We start from the raw sequence: 19,909 nt of genomic DNA, 5'->3' as shown, positions 1-19,909 counted from the left end.
ATCTGCAAATAGTGACAGTTTAACTTCTTCTTTATCAATCTGGATTCCTTGTATTTCTTTGTTTTGTCTAATTGCCATGGCTAAGACCTCCAGTACTATGTTAAATAACAGTGGGAGAGTGGGCATCCCTGTCTAGTTCCCGATCTCAGAGGAAAAGCTTTCAGCTTCTTGCTGTTCAGTATGATGTTGGCTGTGGGTTTATCATATATGGCCTTTATTATGTTGAGGTACTTGCCCTCTATTCCCATTTTGCTGAGAGTTTTTATCATGAATGGATGTTGAACTTTGTCAAATGCTTTTTCAGCATCTATGAAGATGATCATGTGGTTTTTGTCTTTCTTTTTGTTGATGTGGTGGATGATGTTGATGGACTTTCGAATGTTGTACCATCCTTGCATCCCTGGGATGAATCCCACTTGGTCATGGTGTATATACGATCCTTTTGATGTATTTTGATGTATTTTTGAATTCGTTTTGCTAATATTTTGTTGAGTATTTTTGCATCTATGTTCATCAGGGATATTGGTCTGTAGTTTTCTTTTTTGGTGGGGTCTTTGCCTGGTTTTGGTATTAGGGTGATGTTAGCTTCATAGAATGAGTTTGGAAGTATCCTCTCCTCTTCTATTTTTTGGAAAACTTTAAGGAGAATGGGTATTATGTCTTCCCTGTATGTCTGATAAAATTCCGAGGTGAATCCATCTGGGCCAGGGGTTTTGTTCTTTGGTAGTTTTTTGATTACCGCTTCAATTTCGTTGCTGGTAATTGTTCTGTTTAGATTTTCTGTTTCTTTCTGGGTCAGTCTTGGAAGGTTGTATTTTTCTAGGAGGTTGTCCATTTCTCCTAGGTTTCCCAGCTTGTTAGCATATAGGTTTTCACAGTACTCTCTAATAATTCTTTGTATTTCTTTGGGGTCCAGCGTGATTTTTCCTTTTCCTTTTCTGATTCTGTTGATTTGTGTTGACTCTCTTTTCCTCTTAATAAGTCTGGCTAGAGGCTTATCTATTTTGTTTATTTTCTCAAAGAACCAGCTCTTGGTTTCATTGATTTTTGCTATTGTTTTATTCTTCTCAATTTTATTTATTTCTTCTCTGATCTTTATTATGTCCCTCCTTCTGCTGACCTTAGGCCTCATTTGTTCTTCTTTTTCCAATTTCGATAATTGTGACATTAGACCATTCATTTGGGATTGTTCTTCCTTCTTTAAATATGCCTGGATTGCTATATACTTTCCTCTTAAGACTGCTTTTGCTGTATCCCACAGTAGTTGGGGCTTTGTGTTGTTGTTGTTTGTTTCCATATATTGCTGGATCTCCATTTTGATTTGGTCATTGATCCATTGATTATTTAGGAGTGTGTTGTTAAGCCTCCATGTGTTTGTGAATCTTTTTGTTTTCTTTGTACAGTTTATTTCTAGTTTTATGCCTTTGTGGTCTGAAAAGTTGGTTGGTAGGATTTCAACCTTTTGGAATTTACTGAGGCTCTTTTTGTGACCTAGTATGTGGTCTGTTCTGGAGAATGTTCCATGTGCACTTGAGAAGAATGTGTATCCTGTTGCTTTTGGATGTAGAGTTCTGTAGATGTCTATTAGGTCCATCTGTTCTAGTGTGTTGTTCAGTGTCTCTGTGTCCTTACTTATTTTCTGTCTGGTGGATCTGTCCTTTGGAGTGAGTGGTGTGTTGAAGTCTCCCAAAATGAATGCACTGCATTCTATTTTCTCCTTTAGTTCTGTTAGTATTTGTTTCAGGTATGTTGGTGCTCCTGTATTGGGTGCATATATATTTATAATGGTTATATCCTCTTGTTGGACTGAGCCCTTTATCATTATGTAATGTCTTTCTTTATCTTTTGTTACTTTCGTTATTTTGAAGTCTATTTTGTCTGATACTGGTATTGCAACACCTGCTTTTTTCTCTCTGTTGTTTGCATGAAATATCTTTTTCCATCCCTTGACTTTAAGACTGTTCCTGTCTTTGGGTTTGAGGTGAGTCTCTTGTAAGCAACATATGGGTGGGTCTTGCTTTTTTATCCATTCTATTACTCTGTGTCTTTTGATTGGTGCATTCAGTCCATTTACATTTAGGGTGATTACTGAAAGGTATGTACTTATTGCCATTGCAGGCTTCAAGTTTGTGGTTACCAAAGGTTCAAGGTTAGCTTCTTTACTATCTTACTCTCTAACTTAACTCGCTTATTGAGCTATTATAAACACAGTCTGATGATTCTTTATTTCTCTCCCTTCTTATTCTTTCTCCTCCATTCTTCATATGTTGGGTGTTTTGTTCTGTGCTCTTTTTAGGAGTGCTCCCATCTAGAGCAGTCCCTGTAAGATGCCCTGTAGATGTGGTTTGTGGGAGGCAAATTCCCTCAACTTTTGCTTGTCTGGGAATTGTTTAATCCCTCCTTCATATTTAAATGATAATCGTGCTGGATACAGTATTCTTGGTTTGAGGCCCTTCTGTTTCATTGCATTAAGTATATCATGCCATTCTCTTCTGGCCTGTAGGGTTTCTGTTGAGATGTCTGATGATAGCCTGATGGGTTTTCCTTTGTAGGTGACCTTTTTTTTCTCTCTGGCTACCTTTAATACTCTATCCTTGTCTTTTCCCATTTTAATTATTATGTGTCTTGGTGCTGTCCTCCTTGGATCCCTTGTCATGGGAGTTCTGTGTACCTCTGTGGTCTGAGAGGTCATTTCCTCCCCTAGTTTGGGGAAGTTTTCAGCAGTTATTTCTTCAAAGACACTTTCTATCCCTTTTTCTCTCTCTTCTTCTTCTGGTATCCCTATAATGCGGATATTGTTCCGTTTCGATTGATCACAGAGTTCTCTTAAAATTCTTTCATTCCTGGAGATCCTTTTATCTCTCTCTGCATCAGCTTCTCTGCGTTCCTGTTCTCTGTTTTCTAGTCCATTAATGGTCTCTTGCATCTCGTCCATTCTGCTTTGAAGTCCTTCCAGAGATTGTTTTATTTTTGTATTCTCCCTCCTTAGTTCTTGCATATTTCTCTGCAAGTCCATCAGCATGATATGACCTTTGTTTTGAATTCTGTTTCAGGAAGATTGGTTAAATCTATCTCCCCAGGTTCCTTCTCAGGGGAAGATGTAGAAGATGTTGAAGATGTCTGCGTTAGTCTTGTCTGGATCAAATTTTTTTGCCTTTTCCTGTTGATAGGTGCAATGGTGAGCTATTGACTCATCTGTCAGCTGGGAGAGCCAAGACTTTTCCCACTTGCTCCTGGCCTTTCTTTACTGGGACAACTGCGACCCCTAGTGGCTTGTGTTGGGCAATTGCGTGTAGACTGGGTCTCCGTATCTTTCCCGGCGGGTATGGAGGAAGCTCCCTTGCTGTGGGTGTGGCTAGCCTCAGGCTGCTGCTCTGCTATGGCAGGGCTGGAGGGATAATGGACAGAGGGCTGTTTGGCTGTTTACCTCCATGAGGGGTCTCAGAGCTGTTGCCCAGGGGGTTAGTGCACCTGGAGTTCCCTGGAATTTCCAGCTGCTGGACTGTGACCTGGGATGCTTCTGTCCAGCAGTGGGGTCCCTGTTCCTTTAAGACTCTCAAAAAGCACTCACCTTTCTTTGTCCTAGGGGCGCCGGCTGCAGGACCCGCTCACAGGTCTTACTGTCCTGCTTCCGTAGTTTCCAGCATCCCACAGATGCACTGTGTGTGCGCTCTGGTGCGGATGGCTGGGGCTGGGTGTTCAGCAGTCCTGGGCTCCCTCTCCCTCCCCGCTCTGACTCCTCTCCTCCCCCTGGGAGCTGAGGTGAGGTGTGCTTGGGTCCCACTGGGCCAGGGCTTGTATCTTACCCCTTTCACCAGGCGCTGGTTTCTCACAGGTGTGGATGTAGTGTGGCTGTTGTCCTGTATCTTCTGGTCTCTCTTTTAGGGATAGTTGTATTTGTTGTATTTTCAAAAATATGTATGTTTTTGGGAGGAGATTCCCAGTGTCCTACTCATGCCACCATCTTGGCTCCACCTCTCTACTCCAACCCTATTTTAAGGACAACCTCTTTTAAAAGGACTTCCTAGATAGAATGACTGTAACTTGTATTAAGTTCGTATCTTACTCTTTTAGAACTGTCTCTGCTTTGTTACCTAAACAACCTTATCTTTTTTCCCCTTCTTCTAACTGCCCTTCTGTTCTTTTTTGTCTTGTTCTATATCCTTCTCTTTCCATATTTTCCTTTTCTTTTATTAATCTCTTCCTGCCACTAGTTATGCTGAGATGAGGTGGAAGAGAGCCAGGAACACAGGCAGAAATAAATATTCTGATAGAATATTAATATACCATACAATAAAGGGAATGTAGGAAAACTTCCGGAAAAATGCACAGCTGGGGAAGTGCAGGTTTCAGCATGTTTGCTTCACAATGTACTTTTCTGGCTCCTTCTGAGTTGCAAGGACTCAAGGGTCTTGAGCATGTCTTGTCTGTTTTGCACCACAGTGACATTTCATGCAGAGTTCAAAGAATAACAGAATTCCGTGTTCCAAATGCATTCCTTTTCTGATGTATAAATCATCTCTATAAAAGCTCTGTAAATGGTCATTTGAACTTGGATACCATTATACAAATTCATTGATTGAAAAAGGAATGGTTATGTAAATGATGTTACATGTAGCTATTGATGATTATGAAGTGAGATATTGATGACTTCAAAATGCCTTGGAAAAGCTTATGCTGTATGAAAATAGTTGAAGGCACATTTAATAATTATACTACTAACAAAACTGAAAGCTGAATCTATGCATGTTGCAAAAAACTATTTTAGAGATTGTGAGTGACTTTTTTTAATTCTTATTTGTCCAAATGTCTAATGGTTCGCATATTACTTTTATGATTAAAAAAATTTTCCAAAGTGGATATAATCAGGGGAGATAACCCTAGTACCCAAAAGTATACCTCTTATTTCTGGTCCTGTTGATGACCTTCATGTCGAGCTCTCTGTGGTTCCCTACTTTGGATGTTAAGCTTTTGTTTCTACTAATAGGAAATGAATTTACACTTTAAAAAGAGCAAGAAAAAAAGCTGCACACTTCTTTAGTCTGTATAAAAATAGATTTGAGATGCAATGGCATAATCCCTAAGTAGAAGGAAAGACATGGGAAGGAGGGTAAATGACATGTTTACTTTTAGAGGTGTTTTCTAAAGTCTGGTGTGCAGAAACTGTTTCTTGTAGGAAAATAATACTCTTTTTAAATTATAAGAATTAAACTTTTTTTTTTATTTTTTAGAGGATGCTTCCTATAAGAGGTTTCTAATTAATCTGTGGTTAAACTTAGGTCATGCATTACTTGGAAACACATTCGAGGACTTTGAAAGTCTTTTTAACAAAACACAAAATATATTTTGATTCAGTTTTTTCTAACTAAAGCAATATATTAAAAACATTATTTTAGATTACCTTTCTCACTTGAAAGATGTATTCTGGGGAAACCTTGAAAACTTGCTTCTTTACCACACTCTAAATATAGACTGATTTAATCATCTGTGTTCTGTATAAATCATGCAAATGTACTGTATCTTTTTCTCCACCAGAAATCAGAGATACATTTCTTAAAAAGAGAAAGATTATTGATGTTAGATTTAGAAAATCTTACTTTTGTCAATACTTATAATAATCTATTGTATCATGGAATGTAATTTAGGGATTTCTTTTTCTTTGTTGGATTTATGTAGATGCCTCTATTATTCCTAGGTGTGCATGCACACACACACACACACACACACACACACACACACACACACACAAAGTGCTATCTCCATGTAACTAAAGAACTTCTGAAAAACTAAATCACATGCACTGTGTCTCAAGTTCATTTACCAAATTAGAGCCTATAATGTATATTAGCATGGAATATTTGATATCAAAAAATGAATATACAAATATATGCAAAATGAATATACAAATTTATTTCTACAAATATTAGACAATACCCCTTGATTATTCAGTTATATGCACAGGTTGGTCACATTTTGAATTTCCAAAAAGGTTTAACAGCCCATGTTTTTTCAGAATGGCATTCTCGGCCATATAGGGTTTTATTTAAACTAATAAGTATATATCCTTGACAGTAAAATTATTAACAGTTTCCTGCTATGGGAATTAGCTTTAATGCTGCAGTAATAAATATCACACTGCAGTGTAATTTAGCATGTTATTACATACTGTTCATAAAAACATAGTATCATTCTTTTGTATGCTGATATGAAATTGTCATTTTGTAGCCCTAAAAGTGCTTGGATATTGGCAATTATATATATGGTTCAACCTAGTATGATCATTAGCTGAGAGCTGCTACTGGAATATTCTTGTGAAGTAATATGCTGGTATGGTATAGTTTTCAAGAACTTGTTTTCTCCCTTGTTGGACTGGCAATGGTCCCAGGTGGTACTCTGATAGAAATATTATCTCATGCAAGGAAGGTAATGGCATAGCTTTAGTTTTTACAATACCATGAAAGGACAAAAAAGTAAAGAAGATGGGTTTGGTTTCTAGGGATTTTTCCCAGTGGTACAAAGGACGTGCCATGGGAGACCTCTTATAAAAGTTCACAGTATAGCCTTGTAATGCTACTTCTCGGCTGAACCTAATTTGATAGGTGGATAATCCAAGAAACAGCCACAGCAATTAAGATTACTACATGTCACTGACCTTAGAGGAGAAGCTCCTTGTGCAAAAAAGATATCTATAAATAACATTTCAGACAGATATGGCCAATAAAGTTAAAACAACACCTAGCAAGTGGATAAACAAATGTGATTTCTCATTGATTCAGATACGCCAGTTAAAGTTGCCTAAGCTCAACCAGTGCTGTATGTGAATCAAGAGCTTGTAAGAGTAAAGGTCATCTTGAAATACTTTCTGATTTTATTAGCAGGACTTTTCAAAGCAGTTGACATAACATTTGGCATTAGGTAGTCGTGGTGTTGACACATTAACCAGAAGGTTAAGAATGAGATACTTAAGTATCCAACAGCCTTTGGCAATAGTACTCATACATTACTGCACATTTTTAATGGATGATGATTATTTTTATGGTATAATTAACAATAAATAGTAATGATACCTACTGTTATACCATCTCACAAAGTCTTTTGGCATCATTTATTATTTTACTTTTGACATTACACATTCTTCAAGTCTTTCAAAATAATATTGCTTATATGGTTGTAAGTGGTCAGATGCAGTGTTGTGAATGTCTGATTTGATTCCTTCCCTAAAGATTAGCCTTTTCACAGGATGAAACTAGTTTTCCCCACAAAGAAATAGTGGCAAAACAGGGTATGTAATTGTGCCCTACAGAAATTTGGCAAGAGAATACTTACGGTACTCTCTGAGGAACTGTAATTATACAGATGTCAGTATAATTACACCAATTTATTGAAACAATGTCCTTTTTCAATGGAGAAAAATGAGATCAATGTTAAGTACCTAGTTAAAAGGTGTTGTCATTGAACCAGTTATACGTACATCATTACTGTACATAATTAGGTGCTAACACCATGTACCTGCAGTTAAGAACTTAAAATGTTCAGTTTATTAATGTGACTCTACTTGTAGGATTATAGGTATGGTAACATTTTAATGAAATCCTGATTATGATGTTAACAGAGGAGGAATGTGTAGAAGGCATTCAGAACATTCTGTATTGTTTTGATGAACATGAACATCTGAGCATCTGAGTAAAGGGAAAACAAAGTGAAATCAGGGCCTCTGGTATCTCTTATATTTTAAGATCCACGATATAACCTACTCTGAAAATAATATGATCTGCAGTCTTCCCAAAGGGTGCTTAGTTTCTAATATTATTTCTTTCAATGAAAAAATAGCTTGGTGAGTACTTTATAGTACAAGGGAAAGTTGGGCATAGGCATTGGACTCATGGGAACATTCTCATGATTGTCAGTAATTGCCTTGAGTTCCAAGTCTGTGCTAGTCTCAGATGATTCACAAATAAGTGTGTCTTATCAATGTTTGGTGCGAAAGCTGAATATAGTTCCAAAACACCAGATAGCATTAAAACTTCTTACAGAGACTTCTTAAAATCCAAGAATGCACACATTCACAGTAAAACTCTGAGTTTTGATTCTAAAGCCATCATTGTGATGGAAACTAAGATTTTTTTCATAATTACTTTTATGCTAATTACCTTTATCATCTCTATGAATATAAGCTTCTTAGAGCTCTATTTTTGTTAACTTCGTACTCTTGACTAGGACCATTGTATTCAGCTTCCTTTCCTTAATGCAATTACATGGTTTTTCTATAAACTAAAGAACAAAATTGAATGGGAATCCAAGCAAGATTATCCTGTACTTTTTCTATTGTAGATTTTAAGTTTGGAAGCCCTTTTTAAATCAATACTTTATGCAATCATATATTAGGACTAAACACATAGGATTCCACATTTCCTTTACCCTAACCTTGTAAGTAACTCAACTTATTCATAAGTTGTTAACATAACTTGATTGTCCACAAAAGTTATTTTTAATAGAAAACTTAATTTTTATTACTGAGGAAATGACTGTTACTTAAGTCACAATAATATGGCCCATATAGAAACAGCTTTCATGAAGGCATTTTGTTAAGTGTTCTGATGGCCTAATTGCTTTTGAAATTGCAGAGACTCTTAGATCTATGTCAGTGCACTTGCCAAGGACATCCAATTTCCTGTGAATGTTGACCAAGAAACTTTGTACAAAAATGTAAAATAAATTTACAGGAATGTTCCAGAGAAAGGACCTCATAATAGACTAATTCTTATAATGATTTGACATATTCCCAGTTCCACCTCAAGCATGTGTTGCAAAATCACAGCTCTGTGATAGCTATTTACAACCCACACATTTCCAGACATTACTGTTTCTAAGTCTATATTTGCTTCTTCTGCAGTTAGAAAATTTGTGGACATTATCCAATTGTCTGGATAATGTCATACCTCATCACTGATAAGCAAAATAATAGGCTAAAATGATGGTACTGGCCATCATTGATGAAGGCTGTATTAATCAATTGTTGGAGGAATTAGTTACTTCTAGTCAATAAAATAACTTTACTTATTGGGGTAGAGTCTAAAGATGTGCCTTATCTTTTCTCATTTATAACTGTATCACCCATGTTTATAATTCTGTGATGCTTGTCCATTGCCTAGAACCATACCCAATAGATGAACAGTTTTTAAATAGATGACTGTATTGGAGAAATATCTGTAAAATATAAAAATATTTGCATGCATTTATGATCTGATGAAATCCCCCTTGTCCTTGAACTTTACTGGAAATACTAGTTTTTCCTGGGAGTTATATAGCTACAGATCACAGAGCTTGTGCTTACAATATTTGTGTGAACATTCTGTGAATCTTTATTACTATTTTAAAATATTTCCAAAAGCATTTTTAGATTTTTAAGTTTTATTTGTCCTTTTTTATTTGCTTGCTTTCATAATTAATTAAGTACCATTTTCTTGCCAAGAGTCAATATATTTAATGATAAAACACTAAAACCACTGAGAATTTTACATGACAAAAAAACAAGAAAACAAAAGGAGTCTGCTCTCATTACCTTAACTTTGCTAATTTAAATTAGATTCATGCTTAATCTAATTTAATATACTGGCCAAAGTAATAAGAGATGAAAAGTTATAGAACATAGCTATTGGAAAATGCAGAAATAAAATGCCATTACCTGTAAGATAGAACCTTGCTTACTTTGGTTTTCAAAGTAGAAAACAAAATCAAAACAAGGGAAATAATAAGAGTTCAGTATTGAGCAGTATTTCTCAAAATGTGGTCTGAAGACCCTCACAGAATTTTGATGAGGTCAAAGCTATTTTGTTAATCATACTAAGATGTTTTTGCTTTTTCTACTCTCATTGTCTCATGAAGACACAGTGGAGTTTTCTAGAGGCTATGTGATGTGCTTCTAACAGATTGAATGTAGAAACATATGTTAGAATCTGTTTTCTATTAAGCTGGGCACTTAAGATATTTATAAAATTATAAAACAATGCCTCTCTTCTCACTAAATATGTTTGTTTTGGAAAACATAATTATTTTTCATAGACATAGGTTACTTATGTTAACATTTAAGGGACCTGTTATTTTACATGGATCCAAACATTTTGAAAATAAGAAATTCAGACAAATAAAATAAATTTCAATAGTTACAGCAGACATATGCAGAAGTTCCTTGATGTCTTCAATAATTTTTAAGATTATAAAGTGGTTTTGAGAAAAAATATTTGAGAAATTGCTGGTGCATATAATAGGCAAAATGTACATATGTATACAACAGTAGTAATCAGTTACAATTTAAAATTGAAAAAAGCAAAATACCTAAGAATAAAGTTACAGACTTAAGTAAAGTATATAAAAATATTTTATCTTAGCATATTAATTGGGACTCAATAAAAAGATCTGTACCATACTGTATTCTTTGGTGGCAAATTTCACTGTTATAAAGGTGTTCATTTTCTTTAATTAATTTATAGGTTTCATATATATCCAAACAATAGAAATATGTTAAACCTGTGGAAATGAAAATTTCTATAAAATTTAACTACATTAGTCTAAAGTTTATGCAAGAATAATAGTCAATTAAATGCAAAATAGTTTAGGTAAAGGCAAAAAATATTTTAAAAGAAGCATAATTATAGACCTGCTTTACCTGATATTAAAGCTATAATACAAAATCAGATAACGAGAATTATCTCAAAACTAAGCACATATGTTATATGTGTATATTTGTGTGCATTTAACATATGATAAGGGAATCAGTGTTCAATTTCTCTCACAATAAAGAATATATAAATGTAAACAATTTTTATCAGTTCAGTAAAGATAAAATATTAATATTAGGTATAAAAGTATTGCTAAACATTTATAAATTTTTGGGGGACAATTATAGATAGTAATAACCTTCTTGGATAGCTACTTGTTATTACATATCAAGTGAGCTAAAAAAATTCATAAATCTTAGTGTGGCAAATTTATTTCTAGCGATCTCTCCCTAGGAAATATTTAGAAGTGAAAAAATATTTTTGCACAAATATCTTCACAGCAGCATGTTTTATAATAAGACACATTTTAGAATAGTACATACATGCACATATTGGGCAATGATTAAGTAAATATGGTAATGACAAGGATAAACTATGTACAGAATAATATTAACAAAGAATGAATTTCATATATTTTATAAATCTAACTATGTAAATAGTATAGCAAAACATCAGGAATAGATAGCTTAATACATTAACATTGGTTATTTCTGGATTCTGGAATTATGAATAATTTTTATTTTCCCCTGTATGCCTTTCTTTATTTTCTCAGTTTCTTTTACAATGAACATTTATATCATGTTAATGTAAATAAAAGTGTTACAATTCAACTAACTATACACACAAGCATTGAAGTTTTAATTTATGGATTAAAACAAATCAGATAAATGAGATTTTATATTGCATTTCCACTCTGGATTCTTTTCCATTTGGTAGTAACTTCATTGGGTGCTGCCTCCATTACCACTGTGTAGTTTTCATCCATTTGCCAGGAAACTGTATAATCTTAAACAGGTCATTTTTCCTCTCTTGGTCTTTAACTTACTTGTCTATAAACGAAGTTCCTTCCAAAGTTAAAATCTGGAAATTAAGCGATCAAGATTTCTAAAACTTATTTCCAACAGAAACATCTTATCCTGCATTCTGTATGCCTGTCTTTTACTACACATTTTCTCCTAACATATTCTCCTCTGGGTTTTGTTATTCTGGATCTACTCCACCCTCTCCAATCATCTGATGATTGAAAAAGGGACTGCATGTCATCTTCCTGTCTGTCTCTCAGTACTAGTCAAGGCAGCATTCAGATCCTAGAGTCCCTATATGAAAACTGTTGACTTATCATCATCTACAGATCTTTGGCGATATTCATTGCCACAGAATCTGTCAAGATTTTAAGAATCTGGATATAAATGGACTGACTCATGTTTGATAGTGAATTGTGTTGCCATTTCCTTCTTTTCTTAGCCTTTTTTGTTGGATCTTATTGACACAAACTCCCTACAGTTGTGCTCAACCCAGCTTGACTGGACTGTTTAACATTCAACATGATTAGCACTTTGGAAATACTTGTTTTTTTTATGAAGCTCTTATATATTATTTAAGTTATAGTTTGTAATCTGATATTTTAACTGTGCTGGTTACTAAAAAACTTTGCTATATGTACGTGTTAATTCTAATAAGTCACTAAATATGTAACTGGATGATATGAATGCATATTAGTAAGAATATGATAAACTTCATACAGATCTATTCATTTGATATCAAATATAATTTTCTTATAAAATTCTTTGATGTAAAGTTTTAATGTATATTGTACATTAAATGGAAAGCACACCTTAGAATTGATTCCCTTTGTCAAATTAGTCATCTGGGGTGGAATTTATGCTGTTTGATGCTCCCATGTGATTCATGTGTACTGATAAATTTCTTTTTAAACTTGCAGCAAATAGTGGCAGCAATAAATGCAGGGATTATACCTTTAGGAAACACCTCCAATCAAATCAGTCACTGGGATTTGGGAAGTTCCTTCTTCTTTGCTGGCACTGTTATTACAACCATAGGTAGGAGACAACTTACTTTGCTTTTTTAATTGGTACAGCTTGTGAGCTAAAATTCATTTGTTTGAATTTTTTTTTACAGTGGTTCAAAATAGTCTGCTTAATTTAGAAAACTAGTATATTTAGATTTTATATAAGGTATGTTATACCTTATATAAAATCGATCTTAATTTCTATATGGTAGATTTTTATATATGGATTTTGAAAAGAGGGTTAAAGGTTTGAATAAAGGAATAATGGAAGTGGATTTGTTATTGTCTCAGAATACTGAGTTAAGTTTGAGATACATATAAAACCCAAGAGCAGTACAGTCGAGTCTTTTGACTAATGGGTAGGAACATGAAGAAATAGCTGACATGATTATTTTTTAGGAGGCAAGGAGTTTGAAATTTTCCTGCATCTTTTATTCTTTAATGTAGAAAGAAAAGATCTCTGAGTACAATTTTAACATCTGTCTCATGAACTTCTTAATTACTATCACCTTCTTCAATTTGAAAATTTTGACTCTACATTCTGAAAAGATTGTTCCTGTTCTTATGTGCTTGTCTGTTATGATTATCTCAGGGCTTCTGTTTATACATGATGTTTTTCCAATAGCACAAATGTATAAAAAACTAACACTGAAATGTGAGGATTACAAAAAGGAATGAAAGTTTGTGCTCTTGTTGTTTTTCCTTCTAATTAAGTTGTTTGTTATAGGGTTAAAAAAAAATCACATAGAGAGTGGAACATGGTCTTAACTGGGCCTCCACTCAGCACCTTCTAGGCCACATAACGTACATGCAGACGACTTCTCTTCTGTAAGCTAGTTGTTCAGTGCCCAGGACGCATCCAGAGGATAGAAATGCAGACCCCAAGGTGAAAGCTCTCCTTGCCGTGCTGTGGAAATTCGGAAGGGTTACAGCTGTCTTCAGGGAAGGAGGTGGGATTAAAGAATAATCTTCAAGAGAATAGGGAAGGAAATTGACTCATCACAGTTATGAAGGAATTTGATGTGGAAGAAAATATATGTGCAAAAGGAAATTCTTCCCTTCCACATGTGCTTGTGATGACATTTCCTCTCACGGGCCTGATATCTGATCTGGGGGTGTGTATGGAGATAGTAAAAGTTTTAGTTTCATTCTTTGATGTCATTGATAAATTATGAGCGCCTAAGGCTTTCAAATCGGTACTTTATATCAAAGTCCTGAAAAAGAGAACATGGATAATGTATGGATGAGCTCTTGCTTAAAATTTTCCTTTGAGAAGGAATTTTTAGTGTCTTGTCATTGTATGAATCTACTGTCATACCTCTTTGTGCTGGATCACTGGCCAGTGGAATAAAATCCTTAGCATGTTGACCTCTGCCTTTGTTAAGAGGTCAAGGAACTATGTGTACGCTATCATTTCCATCAGCTAGGTCAAAAGTTGTATGGGTGTGAAATCTGGAAGAATGGAAACCTTGATTTGTAACCATAATAACAGGGTAACTTCGTAGCTTAGACATCTTGGCTGTTTCTACTATGGAAATAACTGCTTATTGTGCAAAGTACATAGAGTCTAGAAGGAAAAATAAAAGCTCAGGTACTGAGTGAGAATGGTTTGTTTCTGCCCAGTGAAAACTCAAAGTCCAAGTTGTAACTCATCAAGACCAACGCTAAATTATTCTGCACGAAACCTAGTCATTATACAGATCGACTGTTGCATCATGTTTATAAACAGTCTCATTTCTTGAGTCCCAAATTCAGTAAGTTTTGCAATCATATGTTTCAACACATGAAAACAAAATAAACCATTATTACCAGCCTTACCCCAAATTATAGCCATGAAGCACAGCAGCTGATTATTTAGGTGTTTAGGTAGCTGCCTAACTGCCCAAACCTTGTGCTGTTCTGTCTCAGGCTTTAGTCTCAGGTGGATTAAGTCATTCTAGGTCACTCACATTTCCTCCATGGTCTTTTACTCAAGGTCAAGGCCATCTGCTCTGACTTTGGATGAGATTTATGGTCTAGGGCAGGTGGAAAAGTTTGGCCTCCTTCTGAAGTGTCCATTTGACATCCAAATCATTATTCAATAAAATTCAAAGCATAATTATGAATATTGCTAATGATAATAGTTGTGTGGGCTTTGAAGTGGCTTTTAGCAATCATAGAAGTTGCAACCTCTAGCACTAGCTGTACTGCATTAGTCATTTAAAAATAGAATTTGAGACAGTTTTGGAGAATAAATTGTAATGGCTTTTCTAGGGTGCCTGGTACAGGCAGTGCTTCATGGGGCTGTCTTGGGTATAGTTCCAGAATTTTCCTATTCATTGCTATCAGTTTGTCTAAGAAACCAAAATGACCATTACTATTCATTTAGAAATATACCAAGGGAAGCTCACTTATACACAGCAGGATATTACAATGGAAAGCCTAATGTTAGAGTATGTCTTCATATACATACACACTCTTTCTAAAATCTTACCCTATGAAGCCCTTCACAAATTCCATTCTACAGGTGCACAGAAGAAAATCCATTCTTGACTATTCTCTCTTTCTCTCAAACCTCACTTCCAGGCCATCTATCAATTCTCTGTCTTTAAAGTAGATCCATAATTTAACTACTGCTCACAATTCAAACTGCTGCCGTTTTGGTTCAAGCCAACATCATCCCAATGTCAGCATCCTTGCAGAAAGAAACCCTCTGCTTAGAACTCTTCTGTGGTTTCCAATTCAGTCAGAGCAAAAGCCATACTGTTGTCTGTCTCACCTAGTAAGACGCAAGTTCTGTGGGGTTAGGGATATTAATGTGTCTGAGTCCTTTCTGTGTCCTCAGTGCCTAACAGATAGTGAATGATTAATAATTATTTTTGGAATTAAAAATAGGCATTTTAAACAGTATGAACTGTGACTTACTGGAAACTACGTAACACTAAGTTGATACCTATTATACAAATTCTTAGTTCTTTCAGCATATTTCATTATCAGCTTTTTGTTTGCTCATTTATTTATTCAACAAATAATAAAATGCTATCACTCTGCTACTGTAAAGATAAAAAATAAATTACCTGAACCTAAGCTGCACACAGATCAGTGAAGAAGTCCATTGGGCAAATTATCATTTAATGTGCCAGGTGTTTTGGGTTAAGGGCATTTAATGGGAATATATAGAAGTAACACTTTATATAGATATTGGGGTAGGTAGGTGGGTAAGGAAAGAGCAAGGAATCCTTCCCTTTATTTAGTAAATGTTATTCTCAGATGAGATTGAAAAGAGAATAAGGAATTTCTCAGCTGAATAAAGGTGAGAAGAGAGCATTGTAGGCTTTAGGAGTTTGTGTGGAAAAGATTAGGAGTAAGAGACGGCATGTTCTATTTGGGAATTGCAAGTTATCTATAATTGTTGTTTGTAGTTGAAGAAATTAATCTTCAGGACCATGTAAATCCCTAAGTCAATGTCAGTAGCTCTTTTTGGATGACTGTTATTTCTGCCACTGCCAGGGGTATAAAGGACACAGTCCCCGCTTGCAATTCAATTAGGTGATAAAATTAACACATGAAATAATTGAAGTATAACAGAAATAAATGATGTGTAAGCAAATGTTATATGGAACAACGGTGTAAGTGTTATAAGAATTGAGAAAAAGGAAAGAATATATGGGCTTGAGCAGGAAGAAGTGCTTAGTTAGAGAAGCTGGATTTGAACTATGCTTTGAAGAAAATGCATTGATCTGGACAGATAGCAGGAGAAGCCTCCAAGTCTGTGACATGGTTAAGCAGAAATACAAAGAGAGGAATGAACTTGTTTTTTTTCAAGGATAGAAAAATAAGTATTTGAAGTAGACCAGAGACATTTTTCAAAGGAGTAGTGAGAAATAATATTGACTCATTCATATGGGAAGAACAGATTTGAATATAATTTGATATATGAGAATTTTGGACCTACTATAATAAGATAGAAGATGGATTTTCTTTATTTTTTACAGTAAAGTGGCAGGTTAAAAGTGACATTAGAAGATGCATTTGTGAGGAAGACAGTGCCTGGAGACTGCTAGCTGAGAGAGCAATTGGGAGGCCATTCCAGTGACCCATGGAAGGGGGTGAGAGTATTGACTGGGATGATTGGAGTTGGTGTTGAAAGGCGAGAGGAAGACAAGACGTTGAAATAATCAGATGCAAGAATCAACCGGCCTTGGTGAATAATACAGTGAGGAGAGAGGAGTTAAAACGTGACCTATCAAAACAAATATGTAGGCATTATGCTCGCCATTCAGAGACAGTGCTAATCGATCCTGTGAAGAGGAGTAAAACAAAACGGCCAGCATTTTATATGTTGTGTTATATTAAGAAGTTTCAATTTACTAGTTTCCCCCCATTCCTTAAATCAGACGAACTAGGAATACAGGCAGACGGGCTCCTTCTGGAGCTCACAGTGGGGCTGAAGAAACCAGCGGTCAGCACACTGTGCGATGACAGAGAGCGGCCAGTGGAGCAGAGCGGGGGGTGGGAGGTGTTCTGAAGAGCACTGGTTCAAGAGCTCTTGGAGCAGGTGCCATGCAAGCTGAAACCTGAAGCATATAAGAAAAAAATCCGCTAGGTAGCGGGAAGTGCAGAGCTCAGGTAACGTGCAGGCAGAGGGCCTGGCAGTAGTAAGGATACATTTTGGCAAATTCGAGGGAGATGGCTGAGTCTATGCGGCCAAGCCTGGAGGAAGAAGCAGGGTCAGCAAGACCACCAGGAAGCCAGAGCGTTTAGGTCTCAGTAGGTCATGGCAACATTCTGAATTCAGTGGGGAGCCTCTGAAAGATTTTAGCAAAAGAGAGGGATGATGAAACTTGGGCTGCCGTTTGGAGGGCAAAGGAGGAAGCAGGAAGACCCGTGAGGAGGCTGCGCATTGAAGCCACGAGAGAAGGTGCTGCCTTGTGTCAACCAGGTGGCATTGAGGAAGGTGAAAAAGGGACAAAAAGGTGATTAAAAAAGAAAGTTTACTGATGGCACTTACTTCTGAGAATAGTGCCGCATTGTGGGGAGGGTAGCATTTTACATTTGAAGTTATTTTAAAAGTCATAAGAAATCACTTATACTCTAAGAGAGGATGTTGGCAGAAGTGATGTTAATGGACAACTGTATTCTACTCTGAGGTCATTTAAAGGTTAGAATAAAATGTAAGATGATTTCATTATCCAAAGGCATTAAAATATAATAAAACTTCCCCAGTGGAAAGCAAATTGAAATGCCAGGATTTGCCCAAGCTTGTCACCCCCTCATCACGATCCCTGGGTCAGAATGCAAGCAACAAGGGCATGTGGATGGTTTACAGCAGCTTTGGGCTCCCAAAGCATCATATTAAGTCTGATGGAAAACATTTCCATGGAGTAGCCATTCTCCTATTTACAAAGGACTCTTGTTTTCTACCACTTGAATGCAGAGGCTGAATTCAGTTACTTGGTTTCTGGGTTTAGATTTTCTGTATGTTGAACCAGCCACTGGTGCTTTCAGGTTGCTCAGACCTAGACTGAATTGAGAAACCAATAGTCATGGATTTATTGCAAATCTGTATTTTGTCTGTTCGGCCTAATGCTTAATTGATTAGGAAAACACCAACCAACCAACCAACCAACCAACCAACCAACCAACCAACCAAAAAGCACCAGGAAAAAAAATTAAAGGTTACAGTCATTCTTACAAACACATAAAAGAAGAAGTCAGTTTTGGAAAACTGTAAAGCCTTGTTCATGTCTTCTGCAGGGGTCCTAGGACCTTTCTGTGGGATGTGGTAGAAAACTATAGCGAAGGGTGAAGGAAAAATTGGAAGAGTATTTTCTTTTCAATTTTGTGATCTAGTGAAGCCACCATCTGAACTTGGAAATGAATAAACTTGAAACAGTGGTGTAGAATTTGACAGTCAGCATTTCCCCAGGAGGTGGTGTCACTGCAGCTTTGAGGGTTGGGTGTTATCTTATTAATTTCATGCACTCATACTTCTGTGGCATTTCACTAGTCTCTTGGCTGTTCTCAGAGAACTGCATACTGAATTTTGGAAGCCCATTTTAAAGGAAAGTTAAGGTTCTTTCAGGCAGCATGAAAGGCAAATAATCTTGCAAGGTGACCTCCAGCTTTGACTACAAACTCGCTGCATTTTCCTTTATGGCAGCTTGTTAAAGTGGATAAGTATTTTTCCAAAATACATAATTTCTGGCACTGTGTTGTTGAAATACAGAAGTTGAAATTAAGGAATTGTTTTGGGTCTTTGATTCTCTGTTTCTCTTCCCATCCGTTTAAATGAATGAAAACAGAGCCTATCTCAGGATATTAACATATGTTCCTTGCCATTAAAAATCTTCATATAGGTTTATTTTCTAAGTTCAGATGTATTTCTCAAAGAAAATGTCTTATGAAAGGAACTTACATTTGCAGAATGTGAAATTATATTTGATAGGCAATAAAGCTGAAGTAGTACAAAAATAGTATTGCAGACTCCAAAGCGATAATGAAATAAAGTAGTTATCTCCTCGTCTCATTACATATATATGTTAGATGAGTCACGAAAAGGTTCAATTCAGAGCATCTAGTACTCAGAATCCTATGCTGATTGGAAGGGGATTTGGGAGCACTAGGGATATAATCTTCCTGGTAATTAGGCAACATTAGTTTATTTATTTACTTACTTACTTACTTACTTATTTATTTATTTATTTATTCATTCATTCATTCATTCATTCATTCATTCATTCATTCATTCGTTTATTTTGGTACTAGAAGAACACAGAGCAAGACAGTATAGCTCTAACAGAAACTGGAAGTCCCAGTGAGAGGTTGGCTGGCTATGGTATCAGCACAGCAGTCATCTCTACCTTGTTCAAGTCAGGAATTGCTTGTATTCTGAAACAAAATATACTTACGTATTTTTCTGCTTACTTTGGAACAATTTGCAATAACAAATTTTTAATCTCCTAGAAAGCAATCACCGTCAAGTGTTGTGACCAAGAAATTACCCAAAAATTGGAAGCCAACAATTGTCAGGGAGCTCATGCCCTGAATGAATACAGAATCTCTTCTTTTTCATGTCTTTTCCCCTTCCCAACCGCTGACATGCAGCCCTGTTTGTCATGGAGTGTAGATTTAATAGGGCATCTGACTGACCACTAGATATGCAAGTATTACACTAACGGTGATTAAAACTAGGTGAGATGATTATCAGAAGAATACTTTTGGTCACTCCAGTATTTAATTTGATAGGGAAGGAATATAATAACATTTGTCTATGTCTATCTACTTTTAGCTAGCAATTATGCTGTAAATTTGCTTTTACCCCAATCCTTGTTTTAAAAAT

At 35.8% G+C, this 19,909-nt stretch overlaps 1 protein-coding gene across 2 annotated transcripts in view; it reads left to right on the top strand.

Moving 5' to 3' along the window:
* Nucleotides 1-19,909, top strand: part of KCNK2 (potassium two pore domain channel subfamily K member 2) — a 127,638-nt gene that overhangs the window by 21,569 nt on the left and 86,160 nt on the right. For both annotated transcript variants that reach the window (XM_073216922.1, XM_017650883.3), the window contains exon 3: nucleotides 12,502-12,619. In XM_073216922.1, coding sequence (XP_073073023.1) covers nucleotides 12,502-12,619 — 118 coding nt within the window. The remainder of the gene's footprint in view (nucleotides 1-12,501; nucleotides 12,620-19,909) is intronic.

Source organism: Manis javanica, chromosome 11 (assembly GCF_040802235.1).
Source record: "Manis javanica isolate MJ-LG chromosome 11, MJ_LKY, whole genome shotgun sequence".
Classification (NCBI taxonomy): Eukaryota; Metazoa; Chordata; class Mammalia; order Pholidota; family Manidae; genus Manis; species Manis javanica.
The sequence above is the reverse complement of the archived record's forward strand: the minus strand, read 5'-3'. Positions and strand labels throughout refer to the sequence as shown.